The sequence below is a fragment of the Hibiscus syriacus genome, unplaced genomic scaffold, assembly GCF_006381635.1.
Source record: "Hibiscus syriacus cultivar Baekdansim isolate YM2019G1 unplaced genomic scaffold, ASM638163v2 tig00110548_pilon, whole genome shotgun sequence".
Classification (NCBI taxonomy): domain Eukaryota; kingdom Viridiplantae; phylum Streptophyta; class Magnoliopsida; order Malvales; family Malvaceae; genus Hibiscus; species Hibiscus syriacus.
The window spans coordinates 4,957,566-4,984,848 of record NW_024062775.1 but is presented as its reverse complement, the minus strand read 5'-3'; the positions used below and the strand labels follow the sequence as shown (position 1 = coordinate 4,984,848).

The 27,283-nt window shown below is 30.2% G+C and overlaps 2 protein-coding genes across 2 annotated transcripts; both read right to left on the bottom strand.

Moving 5' to 3' along the window:
• Window positions 1–878: 878 nt before the first annotated feature.
• LOC120130906 (protein DETOXIFICATION 3-like) lies at window positions 879–8,480 on the bottom strand. The gene is made up of 7 exons (XM_039148055.1): window positions 8,169–8,480; window positions 2,122–2,666; window positions 1,924–2,010; window positions 1,764–1,820; window positions 1,426–1,664; window positions 1,087–1,292; window positions 879–1,013 (listed from the first exon to the last, which is right to left on the bottom strand). Exons 1-7 carry the CDS (start codon window positions 8,454–8,456, stop codon window positions 951–953), a joined length of 1,485 nt encoding a protein of 494 aa, XP_039003986.1. The 5' UTR covers window positions 8,457–8,480; the 3' UTR covers window positions 879–950.
• Window positions 8,481–12,997: 4,517 nt separating this feature from the next.
• LOC120130907 (protein DETOXIFICATION 3-like) lies at window positions 12,998–19,053 on the bottom strand. Its single transcript, XM_039148056.1, has 7 exons — window positions 18,796–19,053; window positions 14,292–14,836; window positions 14,094–14,180; window positions 13,925–13,981; window positions 13,582–13,820; window positions 13,244–13,449; window positions 12,998–13,170 (listed from the first exon to the last, which is right to left on the bottom strand). Exons 1-7 carry the CDS (start codon window positions 19,036–19,038, stop codon window positions 13,108–13,110), a joined length of 1,440 nt encoding a protein of 479 aa, XP_039003987.1. The 5' UTR covers window positions 19,039–19,053; the 3' UTR covers window positions 12,998–13,107.
• Between the last annotated feature and the right edge of the window lie 8,230 nt (window positions 19,054–27,283).

Below are 27,283 nucleotides of genomic sequence, written 5' to 3'. Positions count from 1 at the left end.
ATTTTTATTTGTTTATATATTTAAATATTGTTAAAAGTATATAATAAATAAATATTTATTTTAAATAAATTATTTTAATATTTAGTTTTCAATATCAAAGAAAAGGACAGTCTTAAAACAACTGGATGTCCTATTCTGATATTTTAAAATTAAAAATTAAACAATATTATTTAAATTAATATTTATCAATATCAAAGAAAAGAGCTGTCTTAAGACACCTAGAAGTTCTTTTCTGATATTTTTAAATAAATAAATATTTTTTATATAATTTTAAATTTTTAAATTTTAATAATAAGAGACAATTTATAATTAAAAAGTACCAATTTTGGGCGTTGTAGGGGTGCTAATCCTTCCCTAAACGTAACCGACCACGAATCCCTTTTTATTATTAAAAAGAATGAATTTTTGGTTATAAACGCAGATCAGTTCAATTTTTTAATTGATGTTTTCTTAAAACTCTTTTAAAAAAATAATTTTTAGGTATTCGACCTACCTGACCCAAAAGGCCGATGGCGACTCCCCAAATTATTTTCAAAACCATTTATTCATATCGATTTTCTCGCCAAAATAAATATTTCGTGCCCGGACGAAAACCGGTTACGACAGTAAGAAAGTTGACAAAGATGAGTAAGCTGCTGGTGAATGTTTTGTGTTTTCTTTTACAAGCATTTGATTGCAAAACAGTTGGAGTGATGTTTTTCCCAAAAAATTACTTGTTTCTTTTTAACTAAAAGTTGAATATGATACGAGTGTGTAAATCTTAATAAGAAATGCAATTGTGGGTGAGCCTTTTCATGACATTTGCGGACAATAATTATGTCACTAATAGTATGCATCAAAATGATGCAAACCATGCAAAAGCAAGAATGTATATTTAAAAAAATTCAAACACTACAAACCAAAGACGAAGTATAATTTAGAGCGGCAGTTTGCCTTGTTCTTAAGCTCCTTCAAGCTGCCCCATTATTTGCTGCAACTGGCTTCTCCTGCATTCTTTCCCTCGCATTGTTTGCCTGCCATTTTCCATGAACTTTGTCAATCATCTATTGTTTAGGATTTAAATTGTAATAACAGATGAAAATTTACCTGTTTCTGCCAATTCGTAGAGGCAGTGACGAGAGCAAGCACCAACGCCTGAACAGTAGTACCGGAAACGATCCCGGCCCAAAGCCCCTTCCCTCTCCACTTTGCAACAAAACATAACAAAGCTGCTACTGGAATTCCCACTAGGTAATATGCCCCCAGATTTATGTAGGCACCGATATGCTGCCGCCCAGTTCCTCTTGCCACACCTAATCATCAACACAAAACTCCCATAAACAAACCATAGTCTAGATCATTGTAAATTGCAGTGTTATTGTGTTACAAGTGCTAATTTCAATGCAGGCACTTGGTCTCTGTGTCGAAGCAGGGAAGGGAACTGACCAGAAAATACAGCTTGTAAGCTGTCCATGAAAACCGAAATGCAAATCAGAGGAATAATTTGTGCAAGATAATTGACTACTTCCACTTCATTGCTAAATATGTATCCGAAGACATGGCGCCAAGGAAGTAAGACGGTGACCACCATGATTGGCTCGATTAATCCAATTATTGTTGCAACAATTACAGACAGTCGAGCTGCTTTTGGATTTCCGGCTCCTAATTCATTCGAAACCCTTGTGCTGCCAAGTTTACTCATCATAGATGCATTTTAGATCATATATATTTGTGGCTAATTAATATGATAGAGTTTCATATGATGAAAGGTTACGAAATTTTACCTTGCAGCAGCGCTGATCCCATACGGTACAAAGAAATGTAATGAGGCGATTGTCAAGCTTTAACGTTGCACAAGTCAAGAGGTAATTAGTATATAAGAAAAACAAAACCCTACAAACCGAAGTTCTAAAACACTGAATTATTTCAGGTTTAGATGCTTACCATATTGAAAGAACCGAAGTTTCAAGCATTGAATCCGGTAGAAGTCCAGATAATAGTATCAGCAGCTCGAATGACCACCATTCAAGACTACAAAATTAACCAATAACCGAACCAAAGAAAATTAATTCAGTTAGAACTTAGAACCCAATTATGAACACCCCTACAAATCATATAAACCAAGAAGGTTATTACATTTACCAAATCATTGCAGCAGAAGGGACTCCATAGCTAAAGATCTCTTTGACGCATGAGAGAACTTCCTTGAATACGAAAGCACGAGACTTCTCACATGCTGAAGAGTACCTCATGTAAATAACAAGCAATATTACATTAAACCAGAGAGCTAAACCGGTTGATAAAGCCGCTCCAGCTATTCCCATGCTTGTTTTGTACGTTAGAAACCGACAAAGACATGTATGGAGAAGTACAGCTGCAAAAGAGCTCAAGAACATGGGAAGAACCAAGCTTTGACACAGCAGATATCGAATCAATGACTGGAGAAATGGGTATGCAAGCAATGCAGGTAAGAGCCAGATTGCATATCTGCCAGCTTCCACTGCGATTTCAGGGTTTTGACCCAGTGATACTAACAGTTTGTCCATGAATATCCAACAAAAGCATATCGGAATACAAATTGGAAGGAGGGAAAGTATTGAACAGTAGGTGTAAGATCCGAGCTTTTGATATTGTTGAGCTCCATAAGCTTGCCCACATAGAGTCTCCAGTGCACCAGCCATTCCAACCTATTGAATGGAACATAAGAACATATGGATAGTGTAATTAATTTTTGGATAAAATACATATAGTCAGTAAACTATAGGGTAAGTTATATTTTGACCACTATTATATTAATTTGCAAATTAGATCACTTAACTATTTAATTGGTATCAATTAAGTCATTGGCCATTAACTTAAATTTAACGAGAATACTTGCGTGACAATTAAGTAAATTTGTATATTATATATTTAGTCAATTATATTTATAATTTAGTGCTAATTTAAAAATCAATAAATGTAGCCCTTAATCTTTACAGAACATTTCAATTTAATCCTAATTTTAATTAGACAAAATAATGGACTAAATTTATTGATTTTTTTGAATTAGGAAAAAATAGATTGACTGTGTAAATACTAAAGACTAAATGTGTAATAATACAAATTTACTGAACTACCACGTCACATTTCTGTTACAATTTTTTTTTGAAAGATGAGTACTTTGTATTGAAGGGGATACAAGGTACACCACCCCATGACCCTCATTAAAAAACCTCCCTAAACCTATTGGGGGAAAAAGAGTATACCATGAGGTGGAAACAGACATAAAGCCTGAACACACAAATACAACAAACAAGAGGCAAACAACCCGACAATCATACAAATTTTCCGAGCAAAGAGATCAGAAGAGGAAGAGCAGCAAAACTACTAATCACCTAACCCATGCGCAAAAGAATCCAAAACGGAGCTCGACAAAAGCATCAAAAAAGAAGGAACCCTCGAATTTCAATCTGAAAATGCGGATAACAGGACAACTTCACTGACCACAAAACAACCACCAAAACTCCAGACTGATTCCAACAAACTCCTGAGCGAACGAAGAAGAACAAACATAAGAACCATTACCACTGTAAAATCAAAGGGAACCCAACTGAATACTGTACGATAGCCTCCAAACACTTAGAAACGGAGTGAAAAACCGACCATAAATACACCAGTCAAACAACCATACCACTAGATGACTTCAATAAACCACACAATAATACCACACTCAGGCCACATCAACCAAGGACAAAGAAACACCACCCTAACTAAAATCGGCCACCATCAACAACTACCCACCCAACCATCAAGCACTGAATTGAGCAAAAACAAAAGATGCCTAACTCCAAGACATCAATAACAAAAACCTAAAGAACAGCAACCAAAACCATTAAGCAACCCCTATGATAATCGAAAAACCCCCAACACCCTTCTAACGACACAGCTCCTATAGAACCTCATTAACAAGACTTCCAAACATAATTCCTAATTGCTTATTTAACGACACCGCCTCCTGCGCTTCAACAAAAACTTCGGCCCACCTTTGCTTTAAAACAGAATCAGAAATTGACTGCTTCTAACTGTAGTTGCTTAATTGACACTATTTAAATAGGCAATTGACCTAAACAAATTAATAGGTCAATGGTCAACATAGATTCTATTCCATAGTTAAATGATCATTCATGTAATTTTCCCTTAGTTTTTGTAACCAATACCATTGTTACACAATAATGAAGTATCAACGTAATTACATGTCATAGTAATTGATAACATAGATTTGGCATATTTTTATTTTAAAAAAAAACATAGATTTGGCATATTAAACCTCAATGGAAAAAATCAAATATAGAATTTAATTTTGTTTTCGAGTGTGAAAACCTATAAAATTAACACTCATTATGTCTCATTAAATGTGTATCTTTTGATATTTAAAATTGTCTCAAAAAAACTCAACAAACAATAATACTTATATTTTCTTTTTTATCCTTATAAGTTCTCCTGTTTTATACTTATCAAAACAAATATGTCAAATCTCTTAATCATCTTTTAAGGATAATTTTATCAATTCCTTTATATATATATATGTGTATGTATGTATAGTCAATATAAAATACAAATTATAGGATGATGGTATATATTACCACATTTCACTCATTAATTTTAATGATAAAAATTAGTGTCATTCTTTTTAGAAGTTTTAAGTTTGAATAGTTATTATGTAAGAAGTGTGTTGTCAAAATAATTAATTTTTTTTGAATAGATATTACATTATATTAAAAAAAATGTTTGTGCATGTTTATGGTTTAAATATTTCAGTGATATCTATATTATTTTAAAATTTTAATTTTAGTTATCATATTTTAATTTTATGATATTAAGTCATTATATTGTTTTTTATTCGAAAAAATTAGACTCTTTACTAGATTATGTTCAATTTTACTGTTTTGTTTACCTAAAATCTATAGAAAATATATAAAAAAAAAAAACTATTTTAGTCATTTAGGTTCACAATTTTTTTTATTAATTTGGCCCTAAGAAAATTACAATTGTAGATGAATGAAATTGTATTATTCAATTAATGATATTTTTATTTAATTTGAAGATAAAAGTTCAAATCAATTAAAAATAAAAAAAAATATTTTTTATAACTGTCAAATCAGAACTTATTGATAAAATTAAACAGAAATTAGAAATAAAATTTTTAATAAAAAATCATATAAATATTCAATGGTGTAAATAAAATATATAAATTAAAAGTAAAAAAATTAGACTCCTGACATATTTAAATTCACATTAACTTAGTTATCTCGATGATTAAAATATTTATTGTTATCTCTTAAGATCTTGAATTTGAACATCGTATATGTAAAAATATAAACTTCATCGTCAAATAATTAAAAAACTTTAAACAAATGTTATCTTACATTCACTACACATTTATAAAAAAAATTATATATATTCATATATTTATTACACTAAATTAAGTCTCTCAATTCAATTAATTTGATTATATAAGTGATATTTGTATCTTCATATGCTATTAATTTTTTTTATCAACTATAACCTTAACTATACTTTTATTACACGTGTTGAAGTTTGTGGGTCTACCAATAATATAAAGGCCCTCCAATAACGGTGAAAAGGATATGTTAAAAAATTGAATAAATTAATGGGTTGTTTTACAAACAACTTAGAGCTAATAGCTGGTAGCTGATTTCTGTAGTTAGTTTGACCAATAATTTGATTAACTGATTTGAAAAATTAATTTAACTAACTGTTTATATAAAGATGTTTGATAAAATTTAGCTGATAGTTGATATGGGTGAAATGAAAAATATATGTATGATATATTTAATTGTTAAGTACATATATGTTTTATAATACTTTAGTCTTTATTGGGGTGAACTTATTTGAATAAAATACTTTTAACAAAGAATTAAAAATTTCTTAAGAAAATTATAGAGTATTTTTAAAAATTTTGAATATATTTTTTAAATTTAATATTTACGAATATTATCCTTGTGAGATTGATACATACTATTAATTTTGTATAAAATATCAAAATTGCATTTTTTTTATTTTCATGTTTTGTTATATTTTCTTAACTAAAATATATTTGAGAATCTATAACTAGAAAATAGAATAATAAAATAAAATATCACTAATTCATTATGAGACGTTGCATAAAATGCATTTTACACAAGTTCATTGAAAATAAATTTAGATTACACAATTTCAATAATAAAATATTCATTAGATTAAGTTTTATGATAAGGATGTAATTATAGAAATAATAAAATTAAATATGTCATTTAACATCTTATTTTTGCAATAAGCTTTCTCAAACCATTAGATTTTTCAGGGTTTTCATTTTCAACTTATTTTGCACAATCAGCTCTTTCAAAAAAAATGTTTACCAAACATTAAAAATAAAGGGTTTAACTATCAATAAGTTATTTGTAATCATATAAGCTAAAATCTCTTCAAAAAGTTGTTTACCAAACACCCCAATGTAAATTATTTTAAAATTTAAATCTTTATAATCGATGATTAAATAAAATATTTTTTAAAAGATTTAGAGTTGAACAAATATACTATTTATATACATTATTATTGGTTAAAAAAATCACAAACATATACTATTATATAATTATCTCAGTCAATTAATTTTTTCACTTTCTGAGTCAATTTCATATTTTTTATTTGAATAAAAGGAAAATTTACTTTTTAACGTTTCATAATGATACTTCTTAATAAAAATGTTTCATTTTCTAATGATAATATTATAATAATTTTTTTATAAATATATTTTATATAAAATATTAAACTCAATTAGAATGCGATAAAATTCAATCAGAGGTCGCCATGTTGATTCTCATGTTTACATCTTCCGCATGGCTTTCTGTTTATACTTTAAAGAAGAATAAAATCAGTTTCTCCTTCCCTATACGCCGTAAATAAAACAAATCTTTTATTGAAATTTGTTAATAATTAAATTAATAAATAATGTCGATTCAACTTTTTAAAACTTAATTTTAATATTTGAAATTGGCTGATTCCACGAGATAATGTTCTCGATTTTTTTTTTCACGAGATAATGCTTTGAACATATTATTTGTTGAGATAGGGTTAATTGTACAGTGACCAAAGAGGTCGCCATGCACGCCTAACGACCAAAGAGGTCGCCATGCACGCCCAACGACCAAGGAGGTCGCCATGCACTAGGGGCGACCAAGGAGGTCGCCATGCACTAGGGGCGACCAAGGATCGGTTCATGCATGGGGCACTCGGGGCGACCAAGGATCGGTTTATGCACGTGCATGGCGACCTTATAGGACGTCGGGCGTGCATGGCGACCTTATAGGACGCCGGGCGTGCATGGCGACCTATAAGGACGCCGGGCGTGCATGGTAACCTATAAGGACGTCGGGCATGCATGGCGACCTATGCTGGTTGTCTGGATGCTGCCACGTCGTAGGTCGCTCGGAGTGCATGGCGACCTACGGCCTTCACTGTAGAATTTACCTCATTCGAGTAATTAATCTGAACACTGCATTATCTCGTGAAATAAAAACTTCGACGGCATTATTTCGTTGATTTCGCCATTTGAAATTGTCTATCAAAAGCAAATATTCAATAATTAAATATTGATTTATTAAAAATAAAGTTTCAACGTCATGCTATAAAAAAATCTAAAAATTCCACAGATAAATATTCATTTTACTCGTATATAAAAATCATGTGAGATACTCGTTCTGAATATTTTAAATATATTAATAAAAATAATATTTAAATATAATATAAGAAATGTTTGATAATAAAAAATCAATTGAATAATAATCATCGTCTTCATCTTCTATATTTCCAGCTTAAAGAATTAATTTGTAGTGATCCAATATTCAGTACAAAGATAATATTTGAGTAATTATTCTTAAAAAAATCTACTTTGAATTCGACAATTATTCTAAGTTTGGTTAAGATATCTTTAATTAAGCAGTGAATATCCAAAGTGATAATTCGGTTGATTATGCTGCTTTTGAGGTATATTTAATTAAGCTAGAGGATTTAGGGATTTTGAAGTTTCGGGTTTAAATTTTTAGCGATTAACCTAGATTTATTTCGATGAATTAATTCTTCAGGGTGAATTTGCAGGTGAAAACACGAGAAACTAAGGAAATTAAAGGATTCGAGAGGGAGAGAAGACGTACAATGAAGCTGAAGCCGGTAACGTTGGCGAAGGAGACGGCCAAGGCACAAGCAGAAAGAGGTAGCTCCCCGAGGTGGCCGACCATTATGATCGATACGACCTGCAAAGAGTACTGCGACACCGATACCGCCACCATCGGCACTGCCATATAGCTCACCGCCTTTAACTCCTCTGCGAATCCGCTCCATGTTATCTTCCTTTTTTCTTCCTCTAAATTCCTTCTACATAGCAATGGCTCTTCCATTTTGTTCCCCTCTCCTTCTCTCAGCAATACTCTCTGTGATCCCATCTAAGCTCCATTTATTGAGCCTTGAGAGTTGTTGGCTCAGTTTATTATATTGATGTTGATAATAATGCGTGGGGTTTTGCGATTTAAAACCGTCTGCTGCACTTCAAAAAAAATATGGTCAAAAAATCAATGTTTTGAAAGTGTATTTATCATAAACATATTTTGAATTTATTCGTTTTCAGTATTTTAATAATATGGCTATTATTTCAAATAATAATAATAATAATAATAATTGGCTGAATTACCTATGTAGTCACCTGATCTTTTTATAATCTGCTCACTAATGTTGTATTTTTTTTTTCTATTCTAATTATCAATTGCTAAATTTTAGTAAAAAATTATATAATAACACAACGTGATATGATAATAACTTTAAATTTTATATATTCTATTAATATAATCAAAATTCAGAAATAGTTTAATAAATATAAATTTTTACTTTTAAAAATCATTTCGTCCTTTTTAACAAATCTAATCGTCCATTAAAATCGTCCATTAGATATTGTCTTTGACATTTTCGATCAACGAGCTAAACCATCATAAATATATGGGTAAATTATGTATTTAGTGCCTAAACTATTAGTTCTAGTATGTTTTAGTTCCTAAACTTTAATTTTTTAAAACTATATTTAATGTTTAGTTTTTGTTTCATTTTAGTACCCCTGTTAAAAACTTAACTCGTTTAGACCGAAACTATCAGTTTTGGTCCGTTTCAATACCTAAACTTCTATTTTTTTTCAAAACATAACGTTAAAATTTGAATGGGTACTAAAATATATTTCAAAGGATAAGCGTGGGTTAATATGGAGTTTGCACGAATCAAACGAACTCGATAGTAAAAGAATTATTGTTATCGCTTAAGGTATAACCCCTAGATCCGGTCGTAACTCTTAGGTTGGGCCTGAAATAACCATCAGTAAGGTTCATACGGTAAACATATACATATACTATCACTAGAAAAAGTATAAAACATGCTCAGAAACAAAATGTCGCTAATACATATACGTAAAGACAATAGTAAAAACACGTGTCACCAAAGTATAACAAAAAGGACATATAGAAATATACAGTGGTGTAAAAGTGAAGAGAGATCGTTCCTCATGATGCCAAATCTAGCCTACTTTCTGGTACTATCTGAAAGGTTAAAAAATAAAGAATGAGCTAAAAAGTCCAGCGTGCTCATTGTTGTGTATAAAAATATACAAATGAAATACTTTAGTAAAAGTTGATTTATAAAATAGGTTTTGAAAACATGAATACTATCTTATCCAATCACTAGAATGTGTAGGTTCCCTTAAACCATACACTCATCTATACACCTGATAAAGACCTTATATTGATAGGGCTCGTGATAAAGACTTACCCTGTGCACAAAGTAGAGGAGCCTGCAGTCAAGTTTCACAAGTCATAAACTAGACCCGAGATACTTCCTCCAATCATACCCCAATGATAGTAAATGTGTATGTATTTGAGTGAAAACAATATTTTAATTTATTAAAACATTAAGACATGTCATATTCCAGAACCAGATGCAGAAATACGAAAACTAGAGATCATGTCGAAAATATACGGTAAATCACATATAATGCAGTATGAATGTTTAATATAATCAAAATTTTAAAACAATTCACATATTGTTCAACACAGTACTGTAACACCAATAGAAACACACTTATATTATATGAGAAGTCAGATACGATAGCCTATTCTCGAGTATGTGTAAACACCATTTTTTTTCTTTTTTATTTTATTATGTAAAAAAGAATATTAAAATGTAGCAGTTGGGGTTATTAATACCCAACCACCCTCGTAAAATCGAACACCCCTTTTCCCTGAAAGTATGGAATGAAAAGAGATACTTTTGACTTTCTTGCTCTCCTTTTTTTGCATCCTTATTTTTTCCTTCCTGATATTTTAGCTTCAATTTTGGGGGGTTCATGAGACATAGTGTTGGCCACCGTTGACCGGTGACCGGCGTGTGAAAGAATTCAGCTCGTGGCCTAAGAGTGCCGGCTGTTGATGGCAGGAGGTGAGCGTAGGGGGTCTTTGTTAGGGTCTTGGTTAAAAGCAAAGAGAGAGAGAGGAGAAGGTCACTTCGACCTTCGTTTTAGCATCCCTCGGCGAGCTCGGTCGCCGGGTGGAGCATGGGGTGGTCACTAAGGTGTTGTGGCCATCGTTAAGGGTCGGTTTTAAGTCATTTCGACATAAGGGGAAAGAAAGAACGAGAGAGTGCGATAAGAAGAACGGGAAGTCTCGGCCTTTTAGGAGTTGGTCGGTTCTCCTCCGTTCATGGTCGAGGTTATCGATGGTTTAGGGTGGTCACCGGCCAGGTGGCCGGTGTGTGAGGGCCGATGAGTAGTGGCTGAAGAAGAGTTTATGAAGCTTGCAAGTTTCTCTGCAGTTTACGTAAATAGGGTGGAAATATTTGGTTGTATGAAAAATGGGTTAATAACGTATCAGGTCCTTTATTTCTAGGAGTTTTCTGTTTTGTTCATCTATTTTAGGAGGTTAATTGCAGTCCAGGTCCTCTCATTTTCAACGTATTTTACGCTTTGGTCACTATCAGGGTAAAATTATCTTTAAACTCCCCGTATTTTATATTCTTTTGCACTCTGTTCAGTTACTTTGTTATTTGTTTCGAATATACATATTTATTTCATTAACTTTCGATTTGTTCATTATTTTTGCTATTTTATTTGTTATAATTTGGCTACTGTTATTTTATTTTATGCATTTTAGTCATTATTTTTTATTTCTGATTTGACTACTATTTTTTTATTATTACATTTTGGTCTCTTATTTTTCATTAATTTAATTTCAGTCATTTAATTATTACACTCTAGTTTCGGTTTATCTTATTTTAGTCCCATAAATATATATATATATATATATATATATGCATATTTCATTTTTTATCACATTTAATGTCTTATTTTGCTATCATGCATTTTGATCCTTATGTTATTTATGATTTTATTTAAGCACTTTTATTCGTGTAATACTTATTTTTGGGTTTTTTTTATTGTGTTTATATTTTTACTATTCTAGTTTAAACTTTCATCATCTAGCATGATTAATATATTTTGGATTATTTGGCTTAACTTTTTCTTTGGTCGAATCAAATTATTTTAATCGAATCTTTGGGAGAAATTATAATATTTTTTTATTTAAGTTGGAAAAAGAAATATTCGTCTTAAAGTATTTTAGAGATTATTTTCTCTTCGATTTGAAATATTAGAATATTTTCTGTTTCTTCTTAGAATTTCCCATTAAATAAAAATTGTATGGTTGAATTTAGAATAATAAGATCGTAACTTAAATTTAAATTCGAATTCTTAGATTTATACTATTAGAGACAATTTGTAATCGATGAGATACCAACTTTGAACGTTGAAGGATGCTTATCTTTTCTCACACGTAATCGATATCCTAACTCTTTTTTATTAAAAAAAAAAGAATGAATCTCTAGTTAAAAACCTCAATTCGATTCTGGTGAGAGCCAAATCCAAGTTGGAAGCAGTGACTGCAGCTGAAGAAAAGGCTAAATCGATCGAGATGAACTTTTCCCACGCCCTTGAACAGTCAAGGGCAGAACTGGAGGCGTCAAAGAAAGAGAAAATGCTTATCACTGAGGACATTGCAACAATAGAGGCAGAAATCCAGAAAACTGAGTCCGAAATAGATGTAACCGAGGAAAGATTGCAAGCAGCTGTGCAAGAACTTGAGGCGGTTAAGTCATCGGAAGTCGGAACCTTTAGCTCTAGAAAAGTTAAGACCTCTCATAGAGACTACAATGCAATCTAGAGCTTCAGCATCTAACCATAGTTCCACAATCACTGTCTCAAGGTTTGATTATGAGTATTTAACTGGACATGCAGTTGGAGCTGAAGAGATTGCGGATAAAAAGGTTGCCGCAGCTCAGGCATGGATCGAAGCTTTCAAGGCCAGTGAGAGGGAGATATTGATGAAAACCGAAATGGCCCATAGGGAGTTTAGAGAATTGAGAGTAGAGGAGGAGAATGATTTATCACTTTCAGCAAAGAAAAATGTGGATTCACCAAACGTGCGCAATTACCCTTTGTTAGAGTTAAATCCACGAAAAGCAATGGCAATTCAACCCCATCACGAAGAGCAAAAATGGCTGTCCCTTTTTCTACCCCAACACCAGGTTGAGAGCTGGCAATTCAACCCCATCACGAAGAGCAAAGCCCCGTAAATCCGCCTAACCTGCAATACTGGAGAGTTGATCAAATTCATTCATCATCAAGAAGAAAAGAAAGTCTGATGCCAAATTTAACCAAATTCTTTGACGGAAAGAAAGTTGACAAATATGAGTAAGCTGCTTGTGAATGTTTTGTGTTTTCTTTTACAAGCATTTGATTGCAAAACAGTTGGAGTGATGTGTTTTTCCCAAAAATTGTTTCTTTTTTAACTAAAAGTTGAATATGATACGTGTAAATCGTAATAAGAAATGCAATTGTGGGTGAGCCTTTTCATGACATTTGCAGACAATAATTATGTCACTGATATTATACATCAAAATTATGCAAACCATACAAAAGCAAGATTGTATATTTAAAAAAGTTCAAACACTACAAACCAAAGACGAACTCTAATTTAGAGCGGCAGTTTGCCTTGTTCTTAAGCTCCTTCAAGCTGCTCCATTATTTGCTGCGACTGGCTTCTCCTGCATTCTTTCCCTCGCATTGTTTGCCTGCCATTTTCCATAAACTTTGTCAATTATCTATTGTTTAGGATTTAAATTGTAATAACAGATGAAAATTTACCTGTTTCTGCCAATTCGTAGAGGCGGTGACGAGAGCAAGCACCAACGCCTGAACAGTAGTACCGGACACGATCCCGGCACAAAGCCCCTTCCCTCTCCACTTTGCAACAAAACACAACAATGCTGCTACTGGAATTCCCACTAGGTAATATGCCCCCAGATTTATGTAGGCACCGATATGCTGCCACCCAGTTCCTCTTGCCACACCTAATCATCAACACAAAACTCCCATAAACAAACCTTAGTCTAGATCATTGTAAATTGCAGTGTTATTGTGTTACAAGTGCTAATTTCAATGCAGGCACTTGGTCTCTGTGTCGAAGCAGGGAAGGAACTGACCAGATAATACAGCTTGTAAGCTGTCCATGAAAACCGAAATGCAAATCAGAGGAATAATTTGTGCAAGATAATTGACGACTTCCACTTCATTGCTAAATATGTATCCAAAGACATGGCGCCAAGGAAGTAAGACGGTGACCACCATGATTGGCTCGATTAATCCAATTATTGTTGCAACAATTACAGACAGTCGAGCTGCTTCTGGATTTCCGGCTCCTAATTCATTCGAAACCCTTGTGCTGCCAAGTTTACTCATCATAGATTCCATGCATTTTAGATCATATATATTTGCGGCTAATTAATATGATAAGAATTTCATATGATGAAAGGTTACGTATTTTACCTTGCAGCAGCGCTGATCCCATACGGTACAAAAAAATGTAATGTGGCAATTGTCAAGCTTTAACGTTGCACAAGTAAAGAGATAATTAGTATATAAGAAAAAAAACAAAACCCTACAAACCGAACTGAAGTTCTAAAACGCTGAATTATTTTAGGTTTAGATGCTTAACCATATTGAAAGAACCGAAGTTTCAAGCATTGAATCCGGTAGAAGTCCAGATAATAGTATCAGCAGCTCGAATGACCACCATTCAAGACTACAAAATTAACCAATAACCGAACCAAAGAAAAGTAATTCAGTTAGAACTTAGAACCCAATTGTGAACACCCCTACAAATCATATAAACCAAGAAGGTTATCACATTTACCAAATCATTGCAGCAGAAGGGACTCCATAGCTAAAGATCTCTTTGACGCATGAGAGAACTTCCTTGAAGACGAAAGCACGAGACTTCTCACATGCTGAAGAGTACCTCATGTAAATAACAAGCAATATTACACTAAACCAGAGAGCTAAACCGGTTGATAAAGCCGCTCCAGCCATTCCCATGCTTGTTTTGTACGTTAGAAACCAACAAAGACATGTATGGAGAAGTACAGCTGCAGAAGAGCTCAAGAACATGGGAAGAACCAAGCTTTGACACTGAAGATATCGAATCAATGACTGGAGAAATGGGTATGCAAGCAATGCAGGTAAGAGCCAGATTGCATATCTGCCAGCTTCCACTGCGATTTCAGGGTTTTGACCCAGTGATTCTAACAGTTTGTCCATGAATATCCAACAAAAGCATATCGGAATACAAATTGGAAGGAGGGAAAGCATTGAACAGTAGGTGTAAGATCCGAGCTTTTGATATTGTTGAGCTCCATAAGCTTGCCCACATAGAGTCTCCAGTGCACCAGCCATTCCAACCTATTGAATGGAACTTTAGAACATATGGATAGTGTAATTAATTTTTGGATAAGATACATATAGTCACTAAACTATAGGGTAAGTTATATTTTGACCACTATTATATTAATTTGCCAATTAGATCACTTAACTATTTAAATGGTATCAATTAAGTCATTGACCATTAACTTAAATTTAACGAGAATACTTGCGTGACAATTAAGTAAATTTGTATATTATATATTTAGTCAATTATATTTATACAAACAATTAATTTAGTCCTAATTTAAAAATCAATAAATGTAGCCCTTAATATTTACAAAACATTTCAATTTAAACCTAATTTTAATTAGACATAATTATGGACTAAATTTATTGATTTTTTTGAATTAGGAAAAAGTAGATTGACTCTGTAAATACTAAAGACTAAATTTGTAATAATACAAATTTACTGAACTACCACGTCACATTTCTGTTACAATTTGGCCGCTTCTAACTGTAGTTGCTTAATTGACACTATTTAAATAGGTAATTGACCTAATTGAAAAAATTAATAGTTCAATGGTCAACATAGATTCTATTCCATAATTAAATGGTCATTCATGTAATTTTCCCTTAGTTTTTATATACGGGAACCAATACCATTGTTACACAATAATGAAGTATCAACGTAATTGCATATCAAGTAATTGAATATAACATAGATTTGGCATATTAAACCTCAATGGGAAAAAAATCAAATATAGAATTTAAATTTTTTTTCGAGTATGAAAACCTATAAAATTAATACTCATTATGTCTCATTAAATGTGTATGTTTTGATTTTTAAAATTAAATCATTTAAAATATATTATAAAAAAACTCAACAAATAACAATACTTATATTTTCTTTTTTATCCTTATAAGTCCCCCTTTTTTACACTTATCAAAACAAATCTCAAATCTGTTAATCATCCTTTAGGGATAATTTTATCAATTCCATTATATTTCTCCTAAAATTATGTTTGTTTGTATAGAACTCATTAATTTCGGTGATAAAAAGTAGTGTTATTATTTTTAGAAGTTTTGAGTTTGAATAGTTATTTTTGTAAGGAGCGTGTTGTCAAAATGATTAAAAAATATTTTGAATAGATAATACCTTATTATCACTTGAGACTATTAAAAAATGTTTGTGTATGTATATGGTTTAAATACTTCGGTGATCCCTATATTATTTTAAAAAGTTTAATTTTGGTTATCATATTTTAATTTTATGATATCAAGTCATTATATTGTTTTTTATTCGAAAAAGTTAGACTCTTTACTAGATTATGTTCAATTTTACTGCTTTGTTTGCCTATAATCTATAGGGAGAAAAAACTATTTTAGTCATTTAGGTTCACAATTTTTTTATTGATTTGGCCCTAAGAAAATTGCAATTGTATTATTCAATTAATGATATTTTTATTTATTTTGAAGATAAAATATCAAATCGTTAAAAATAAAATAAAAAAATTATTTTTTATAACTGTTAAATCAGTAGTTATTGAAAAAATTAAACAGAAATTAGAAATAAAATTTTTAATAAAAAATCATATAAATACTCAATGGTGTAAATAAAATATATAATTAAAATATAAAAAAATTAAACTCCTGTCACATTTAAATTTATATATATTCGCATGAACCTAGTTATCTCAATGATTAAAATATTTATTGTTATCTCTTGAGGTATTGAATTTGAACATTGTATATATTAAAATATAAACTTCGTCGTCAAATAATTAAAAAACTTTAAACAAATGTTATCTTACATTCACTACACATTTATTAAAAAAAAGTATATATTCAAATATTTATTACACTAAATTAAGTCGCTCAATTCAATTAATTTGATTATATAAGTGATATTTGTATCTTCATATGCTATTAATTTTTTTTATCAGTTATAACCTTAATTATACTTTTATTACACGTGTAATAATATAAAGGCCCGCCAATAACGGTGAAAAGGATATGTTAAAAAATTGAATAAATTAATGGGTTGTTTTACAAACAACTTAGAGCTAATAGCTGGTTTAGACCAATTAATTTGATTAGTTGGTTTGAAAAATTAATTTGATTAAATGTTTATATAGAAATGTTTTGTAAAATTTAACTGATAGTAGATATGGGTAAAATGATAAATACATGTATGATACATTTAGTTGTTAGGTACATATATGTTTTATAATACTTTAATCTTTATTAGAGTGAAATTCTTCGGATAAAATATTTTTGAAAAATAATTAAAAAAATCCTTAAAAAATTAATGAGTATTTTAAAAAAATTTGAATATATTATTTAAATTTAATATTTACAAATATTAACCTTATGAGATTGATACATACTATTAATCTTGTATAAAATATCAAAATTACATTTTTTTACTTTCATGTTTTTCTATATTTTCTTAACTAAAATATATTTGAGAATCTACAACTAGAAAATAGAATAATAAAATAAAATATCATTAATTCATCATTATACGTTGCATAAAATGCATTTTACACAAGTTTATTGAAAATAAATTTAGATTACACAATTTCAATAATAAAATATATTATGATGAAGACTATTTCATTAGATTAAGTTTTATGATAAGGATGTAATTATATAAACAATAAAGTCAAATATGTCATTTAACATCTTATTTTGCAATAAGTTCTCCCAAATCCAACGTTTTCTACCAAATATTAAAAATAGAGACTTTCATTATCAATTAACTATTTATGCTCGAATAAATTAAAAGTTCTTCAAAAATTTGTTTACCAAACAACCCAATGTAAATTTATTTTAAAATTTAAATATTTATAATCAATGGTTAAATATTTTTTAAAAGATTTAGAGTTGAACAAATATACTTGCAAAATTTATATACATTATTATTGGTTAAAAAAATTACGAACATATACTATTATATAATTACCTCAGTCAATTAATTTTTTTCCACTTTCTGAGTCAATTTCATATTTTTTATTTGAATAAAAGGAAATTTTACTTTTTAACGTTTCATAATGATGCTTCTTAATAAAAATGTTTTATTTTCTAATGAAAAGATTGTAATATTAAACTCAATTAGAATGCGATAAAATTCAATCAGAGGTCGCCATGTTGATTCTCATGTTAGTAGACGGTGGAACGTCTTCCGCACGGCTTTCTGTTTATACTTTAAAGAGGAATAAAATCAGTTTGTCTCCTTCCCTATAAGGCGTAAAATAAAATATATAAATAAATAAAACAAATCCTTTATTGAAATTTGTTAATAATTAAATTAATAAATAATGTCGATTCAACTTTTTAAAACTTAATTTTAATATTTATATCAAAAACAAAGATTCAATACTTAAATATTGATTTATTAAAAACAACGTTTCAATAATTAAAACTTAATTTTAATATTTGAAATTGTCTATCTAAAAATTCCACAGATAAAGATTCATTTTACTCATATATAAAAATCATGCGAGATACTTGTTCTGAATATTTTAAATATATTAATAAAAAATAATAATTTAAATATATTAATAAAAAGAATATTTTAAATATAATAGAAGAAATGTTTGATAATAAAAAATCAATTGAATAATAATCATCGTCTTCATCTTCTATATTTCCAGCTTAAAGAATTAATTTGTAGTGATCCAATATTCAGTACAAAGATAATATTTGAGTAATTATTCTTAAAAAATCTACTTTGAATTCGACAATTATTCTATGTTTGGTTAAGATATCGTTAATTATGCAGTGAATATCCAAAGTGATAATACGGTTGATTATGCTGCTTTTTGAGGTATATTTAATTAAGCTAAAGGATTTAGGGATTTTGAAGTTTCGGGTTTAATTTTTTTTAGCGATTAACCTAGATTTATTTCGATGAATTAATTCCTCAGAGTGAATTTGCAGGTGAAAACACGAGAAACTATGGAAATTAAAGGATTCGAGAGGTAGAGAAGACGTACAATAAAGCTGAAGCCGGTGACGTTGGCGAAGGAGACGGCCAAGGCACAGGCAGAAAGAGGTAGCTCCCCGAGGTGGCCGACCATTATCATCGATACGACCTGCAAAGAGTACTGCGACACCGTTACCGCCACCATCGGCACTGCCATATAGCTCACCGCCTTTAACTCCTCTGCGAATCCGCTCCATGTTATCTTCCTTTTTTCTTCCTCTAAATTCCTTCTACATAGCAATGGCTCTTCCATTTTGTTCCCCTCTCCTTCTCTCAACAATTCTCTATCCGTTTTGCGATTTAAAAATATCTGGTGCACATCATTAAAAAAATGGTAAAAAAATCAACGTTTTGAAAGTGTATTTATCATAACCATATTTTGAATTTATCCGTTTTCACTATTTTAATAATATGGCTGTTATTTCAAATAATAATAATAATAATAATAATAATAATATATGGCTGAATTACCTATGTAGACACATGATCTTTTTATAAACTGCTCACTAATGTTATATTTTTTATTCTATTTTAATTATTAATTGTTAAATTTTAGTAACAAATATAATAACACAACGTGATATGATAATAACTTTAAATTTTATATATTCTATTAATATAATCAAAATTCAAAATAGTTTAATAAATATAATTTTTTTACTTTTAAAAATCATATCTTCCTTTTTAACAACTCTAATCGTCCTTTTGATATTGTCTTTGACATCTTCGATCAACGAGCTCACTCATCATAAATATATGGGTAAATTATGTATTTAGTGCCTAAGCTATTAGTTATAGTATATTTTAGTACCTAAACTTTAAATTGTTTCAAACCTATATCTAATGTTTAGTTTTTGTTTCATTTTAGTATCCGCCGTTAAAAACTTAACTCATTCAGACCGAAGCTATCAGTTTTGGTCCGTTTCAGTACCTAAACTTCTAATTTTTTTGAAAACATAACATTAAAATATGAATGTGTACTAAAACGAAATAAAAAACTAAACTTTAGGTATGATTTTGAATAAAATTAAAAGTTAAGTACTTAAACATATCAAAACTTATAGTTTATGGAGTAAATGTGTAATTTACTTTAAATATATTTCAAAGGATAAGTGTTGGTTAATATGGAGTTTGCACGAATCAAGTGAACTCGGTAGTAAATGAATTATTGTTATTGAGTAAGGTGTAACCCCTAGATTCGGTCGTAACTCCTAGGTTGGGTCTGAAATAACCATCCGTAAGGTTCATACGGTAAACATATACTATCACTAGAAAACATATAAGACATGCTCATAAACAAAAATACCGTTAATACATATACGTAGGGGTGTAAACGAGCCGAGTCGAGTTCGAATATTGCGATTTAAAAATATCCGGTGCACATCATTAAAAAATGGTAAAAAAATCAATGTTTTGAAAGTGTATTTATCATAACCATATTTTCAATTTATCCGTTTTCACTATTTTAATAATATGGCTGTTATTTCAAATAATAACAATAATAATAATAATAATATGGCTGAATTACCTATGTAGACACATGATCTTTTTATAAACAGCTCACTAATGTTATATTTTTATTCTATTTTAATTATTAATTGTTAAATTTTAGTAACAAATATAATAACACAACGTGATATGATAATAACTTTAAATTTTATATATTCTATTAATATAATCAAAATTCAAAATAGTTTAATAAATATAATTTTTTTACTTTTAAAAATAATATCTTCCTTTTTAACAACTCTAATCGTCCTTTAGATATTGTCTTTGACATTTTCATTCAACGAGCTCACTCATCATAAATATATGGGTAAATTATGTATTTAGTGCCTAAGCTATTAGTTATAGTATATTTTAGTACCTAACTTTAAATTGTTTCTATAATGTTTAGTTTTTGTTTCATTTTAGTATCCCGCCGTTAAAAACTTAACTCATTCAGACCGAAGCTATCAGTTTTGGTCCGTTTCAGTACCTAAACTTCTAATTTTTTTGAAAACATAACATTAAAATATGAATGTGTACTAAAACGAAATAAAAAACTAAACTTTAGGTATGATTTTGAAAAAAATTAAAAGTTAAGTACTTAAACATATCAAAACTTATAGTTTATGGAGTAAATGTGTAATTTACTTTAAATATATTTCAAAGGATAAGTGTTGGTTAATATGGAGTTTGCACGAATCAAGTGAATTCGGTAGTAAATGAATTATTGTTATTGAGTAAGGTGTAACCCCTAGATTCGGTCGTAACTCCTAGGTTGGGTCTGAAATAACCATCCGTAAGGTTCATACGGTAAACATATACTATCACTAGAAAACATATAAGACATGCTCATAAACAAAAATACCGTTAATACATATACGTAGGGGTGTAAACGAGCCGAGTCGAGTTCGAATATTACGATTTAAAAATATCCGGTGCACATCATTAAAAAAATGGTAAAAAAATCAATGTTTTGAAAGTGTATTTATCATAACCATATTTTGAATTTATCCGTTTTCACTATTTTAATAATATGGCTGTTATTTCAAATAATAATAATAATAATAATAATAATAATAATATGGCTGAATTACCTATGTAGACACATGATCTTTTTATAAACTGCTCACTAATGTTATATTTTTATTCTATTTTAATTATTAATTGTTAAATTTTAGTAACAAATATAATAACACAACGTGATATGATAATAACTTTAAATTTTATATATTCTATTAATATAATCAAAATTCAAAATAGTTTAATAAATATAATTTTTTTACTTTTAAAAATCATATCTTCCTTTTTAACAACTCTAATCGTCCTTTAGATATTGTCTTTGACATTTTCATTCAAATAGCTCACTCATCATAAATATATGGGTAAATTATGTATTTAGTGCCTAAGATATTAGTTATAGTATATTTTAGTACCTAACTTTAAATTGTTTCTATAATGTTTAGTTTTTGTTTCATTTTAGTATCCCGCCGTTAAAAACTTAACTCATTCAGACCGAAGCTATCAGTTTTGGTCCGTTTCAGTACCTAAACTTCTAATTTTTTTTGAAAACATAACATTAAAATTTGAATGTGTACTAAAATGAAATAAAAAACTAAACTTTAGGTATGATTTTGAAAAAATTTAAAAGTTAAGTACTAAAACATATCAAAACTTATAGTTTATGGAGTAAATGTGTAGTTTACTTTAAATATATTTCAAAGGATAAGTGTTGGTTAATATGGAGTTTGCACGAATAAAGTGAACTCGGTAGTAAAAGAATTATTGTTATTGCGAAAGGTGTAACCCCTAGATTCGGTCGTAACTCCTAGGTTGGGTCTGAAATAACCATCCGTAAGGTTCATACGGTAAACATATACTATCACTAGAAAACATATAAGACATGCTCACAAACAAAATATCGTTAATACATATACGTAGGGGTGTAAACGAGACGAGTCGAGTTCGAATATTGCTGAGCTCGAATCAACTCGAAAACTCTGAAATAGAGCTCGACTCAACTCGAAAACTCACGAGCTTAAAATTTTCAAGCTCGACTCGAACTCGAAATCATGAACTAAAGCTCGTGAGCAGCTCGAAAAGGCTCAAAATGAATTTTTTTTTCTTAAACTTAACTTGATTAAATGCTCAAACTCGAACCTCAACCTTAAATACATGAAAATCTTAATGTATTTTTTAAAAAAAAAATCAATACATAAATATTAATATTATTAATAATTTATTTAAAAAATAAAATCTTAATATATTATATTTTCGAACTGTTCACGAACTTTTTGAGTCGAATATTAAATAGTTCGTTAAAAACTCGAGTAAAATCTATTCGATCCAAATATTTATTGAACATTGATCGAGTAGATAATAAAACGAAAAGCAGCTTCACTATTTAGTGGATGTAATGATTAGAAAAGGGATGCCGTCGATGTGCCGTTTGTTTCTCATACATTAAATCAAAGAATTTATGTGCCCCTAGATCTCCGTTCCGTTTACGTCGGTGCATGCTACATATTCGAGAAAATTAACAATTACTGCTCATTACAGCTTACCGCGCTTCTTGGATCACGTGACCTAAACTTGAGATCCTCGTTTTCAATTAGGGGCGTTTGGATGGAGGATTTCACTCATTTCAGCATTATTGGTAAGAATATTTTTTCCTACTTGTGATTCCCACGTTTGGATAGAGGGTTTGCTCAACCCGTCAGTGTTACAGCTTTCTCATTTTCGATTTTAATTTTACATTCATTTTCAAAATCAATCATAATCCTTCACTTTTGGAGTTTACAATCTTATTACAATTAATAATAAAAATACTAATTTAGCTAAATATAGTTGGTATGACTTTAATATTGTTAGTATGTTAAAATTATATATATTATAGAAGTAGCTAGTTTCATTAAATATATATATATATATATATATATATATATAATTAAACTCATAAAGAAATATATATTTAAAATCATAAGTAAGATTTATAATTATAATAATAAATTAAACACATAATAAGAATATTTTTTATAATCGTTAACATAAGACATTAATCGCATAAGATCACACAATGACCATACAAGGGAAAGAATAAAAAAATTTGAACAAAAGATATATATGAATAGATATAACTATATCGGTAAAGAACTACAAAATGAAATCAAAATATTGAAAGATCATAAAAAACTCACAAATTAGAGTCGAGTGACGTGAGAAAACTATTCACAGATGCAAATCGAGTAACCAAATCCAATGCGAAGATCCAAAACAGGAAATATCAACTTGATAACAAATAAATGTCATCTTAATCAATTGTGACGTTATCAAATTCAACTCTAAGAAAAAAAAAATATAAACAAAATAACATACAAATGAATGAAGAAGTGCCAAAGGCAGAGAAAAATGTACCATAAAACAGTGACAAACGTGTCATGAAGACATAATTATTAAAAAAAATATAAGAAACTAAAGAAAAACAAGAAATACGAGCTTTGCCAATCAACACCAAGACTAATGTCACCATCTATTAATCAAATTTATAAACAATATAGTTGAGGTTAATGGGTTGATCAGAAAGAAGTTTAGCCTCTAATTAGATTTTGAAAAGCCCAATATATTTTGGAGTGAGTTGAAGAAAGAAACCCTGGAAGGCTTCAGATTGGGCCTCAGCAAGTGGAATATGTCTCCTTATCCCTCCAAATCAAACAAGGTGTATTTTTGTGCATCTATTGTCCTAAGATTCCATGACGTGAATTCATTTCCTTATCATCTACACTTTATGTATGCATAAAATCCATACTAAGAGACTCACCCACTAAAATTAAGTATATGAAATAGGTTGATCCGAATTAGTCAAGACTAAACCCTAAAAAATCAATAGGACAACCAATATATATATATATAATGTTTATTTTTCTTGAAAAAAAAATCTGAATCCGGGTTCAAGTCAGGCCTAATTAACTCACTCAAATTATTTGTTTTAAAATTAAAATAAACAAAAATTAATTTTATATTAATACTTATACTTTTTTATAATTAAATTAAAAATATTTTTAGATACTTTTAAATTATATTTGGATCGAATGAGCAAGCAACCCAACACATGAATAGATCCAATTCAAAAGGTTTAAGTTGACAAAACAATTTTATGGATAAAATTATCTAAAAAATAATACTCACGTATGAATATTACTTTATTGGTAATATATCAAATGAGATAATCTATAGCGTAAGATTACTCCACCCACGCCCACCCTTAATGAGTTTGGCAAAAAAGTGAAAATGAAATAAAAATGAAAATATAATTTATTCTAATACATTACATAATAAAATTGAAATATAAAATGAATTATTTTAATCATGTTTAATATTGCAAACATGCGCACTTAATCTCTATCATTTTGTTTCATTTTATTATTCCAATTTAAAATATTTGTTCATTTTGTATTAGATTAGAAAATGATTTTTTTTATCAAGCACACCGACTTTTTTTATTTCAAAATTTTCAATTTTTTACTGAACCAAACTGACCATAATTATAGGTCTTCGGGTCCAAAACAGACAAATTAAAGAATGAGTAATAAACATCAAAGTCTGGACAAAAAACAATTTTTCGCTCGAATAATTTAAAACTTTTTTTGACTCGTTTCGACTTGATCCAACTGTCACACCAATTTGACTGCCTGCGACATATACCGTATTTAGTTATTTTCATCAAATAAAAACAATGGGGAACATTCTTCAAAGATGTTAGTTCTTCCGAATTTCTTAATGTCTAAATGGAATATACTTCAAAACGACAGTCACGCAAAACTCATAAGGAGTCTATATCAAGCCTTTGCAAGGTATAAATTTGATAAAATGTGTAGAGTGTAGACACATAAATCATACCGAAGAAAGACTATGGCCACTGGAGATCAATTCTCTCAGGTCATTTTCTAACTGGCTATCAGATGGAGTTTCCACACTGCAATTTGAACTGGTGAGTTAAGAAGACTTCCTTTGCTTTCCCCAAAGTGCCCCTCCAGAACTGCCAGAATTAACAATCACTAATAAAGAAAAATCCTCAACGCAAGGCCACGATGCCCTACGACATAAGGCTCAAATAAAATGGTGTTAAAGCCTCATAAGTTTAAGCTGTATTCCTAAAGTTTTTGCCAAAAGCTGGCCCACTGAAAAGAAATTCGGCATTGGCCTCTTCTACTGGCCTTTAATCAGAAGCCTAAAACCAGAACATGATTTGTTATTGAAGCTATAAACATTAACAATTTAGTTACCGAAATAAGGGCTATGTTATCATACACATTATATACGTAAATACAATAGTAAAAACATGCGTCACCAAAGTATAACTAAAAGGGCATATATAAATATACAATGGTATAAAAGTGAAGAGAGATCGATCCTCATGATACCAAATCCACTAGCCTATTGTCTGGTACTATCTGAAAGGTTAAAAAATAAATAATGCGCTAAAAAGCACAGTGTGCTCATTGTTGTGTATAAAAACATACAAATGAAATACTTCGGTAAAAGTTGATTTATAAAATAGGTTTTGAAAACAAGAACACTACCCCATCCAATCACTAGAATGTGTAGGTTCCCTTCAACCATACACCCACCTATACACTTGGTAAGGACCTTATATTGATAAGGACTTATCCAATGCACAAAGTAGAGGAGCCTGCGGTTAAGTCTTACAAGTCATAGACTAGGCCCGATATACTTCCTCCAATCATACCCCAATGATAGTAAATGTGCATGTATTTGAGTGAAAACAGTAGTTTAATTTATTAAAACATTAAGACATGTCATATTCCAGAATCAGATACGGAAATACGAAAACCAGAAATCATGTCAAAAATATACGATAAATCAAATATCATGCAGTCTGAATATTTAATATAATCAAAATTTTAAAACAATTTAGACAGATTGTTCAACACAGTACTGTAACACCAATAGGAACACACCTGTATCAGAATGAGAAGTCAGATACAATAGCCTATTCTCGAGTCTGCCTATCACGATTGATGGCAATGCTAAATCCAACGAATCGAAGGAACTATATCAAAATTCTAACATAATAAATAATAAACTTTAATTCAACTATTTATAGAAAACCTATGAGTAGCTCTCGAAGAACATGGACTGTACAAATTTGATGGACGGAGAGCGTCGAACCTAGTTGGCCCTCGGTCAGGAAAATCACGAGTACCTTCATAAAAATATAATCTCATATCAATTCCATAATCAAATCCTAGATAACTATACAGAAATGCTAAAAATATTAAGCGTTTTCGATTGGCGGGCTCAATTCGGAGCTTTCGGATCAGAATTTGATAAAAAATTCCCGTAAAATCTGACTCAACACGATGAAAAACGTCAAGAGGAAGGTTTTCAAAAAAGTCATCATTGGTTAACGATCAAAGACAAGGTTTCAAAAAAAGTCATCATCGATCAATGATCAAAGCCAACGTCGGTCAACGGTTTGGTTCTGCTAGACCAGTTCGGTCCAGTTTGAAAATGGATCGGTCTGGTTGGATCAGTTTGGATTTGGGCCAAATAGGTCTGATCGGGCAATCGGTTCAGGTATGGGTTAACAGGTCGAATCGATAAACGATCCACCAGGAGGTGGACAAACCCCACTCGCAGGGGCAACACGTTGGAGGCGCGTGCGGGGTCTTCAGGCATCGAAAAGATTACGAAAAAATTCTAAAATTGTTTTAAAGCGTTTTAAGGTACTTACCTAACTCGATTCACAACGGTGAAAGGACGAGAGTCCGATTACGCTTCATCGAAAAATTAATTCGCCTCACCCCTCCACATGTCGATGACAGAGACAACAAAATGACTAATGTTGAACTCATAACGATGCAAGGATTTTAGATTTGAGGTTTATAAACCTATAAAAAGAAAAATGGTAAAATCATGACATTGGTCTTCTAATTTTTGAAACTTTTAAATTTAGACCCAAATTAAATAAAATTTTTATTTTGGTCTTTAAA

Excerpts from the sequence above, each read along its gene's own strand:
- LOC120130906 (XM_039148055.1), bottom strand. The coding sequence starts at position 8,456 with ATGGGATCACAGAGAGTATTGCTGAGAGAAGGAGAGGGGAACAAAATG. Across the intron at positions 1,821-1,923 it reads ACTTCGGTTCTTTCAATATG|CTTGACAATCGCCTCATTAC; the intron begins GTAAGCATCTAA and ends GCAACGTTAAAG. Across the intron at positions 1,014-1,086 it reads CTACGAATTGGCAGAAACAG|GCAAACAATGCGAGGGAAAG; the intron begins GTAAATTTTCAT and ends GGAAAATGGCAG.
- LOC120130907 (XM_039148056.1), bottom strand. The coding sequence starts at position 19,038 with ATGGAAGAGCCATTGCTATGTAGAAGGAATTTAGAGGAAGAAAAAAGG. Across the intron at positions 14,181-14,291 it reads CCTTCTGCTGCAATGATTTG|TCTTGAATGGTGGTCATTCG; the intron begins GTAAATGTGATA and ends TTAATTTTGTAG. Across the intron at positions 13,982-14,093 it reads ACTTCGGTTCTTTCAATATG|CTTGACAATTGCCACATTAC; the intron begins GTTAAGCATCTA and ends GCAACGTTAAAG.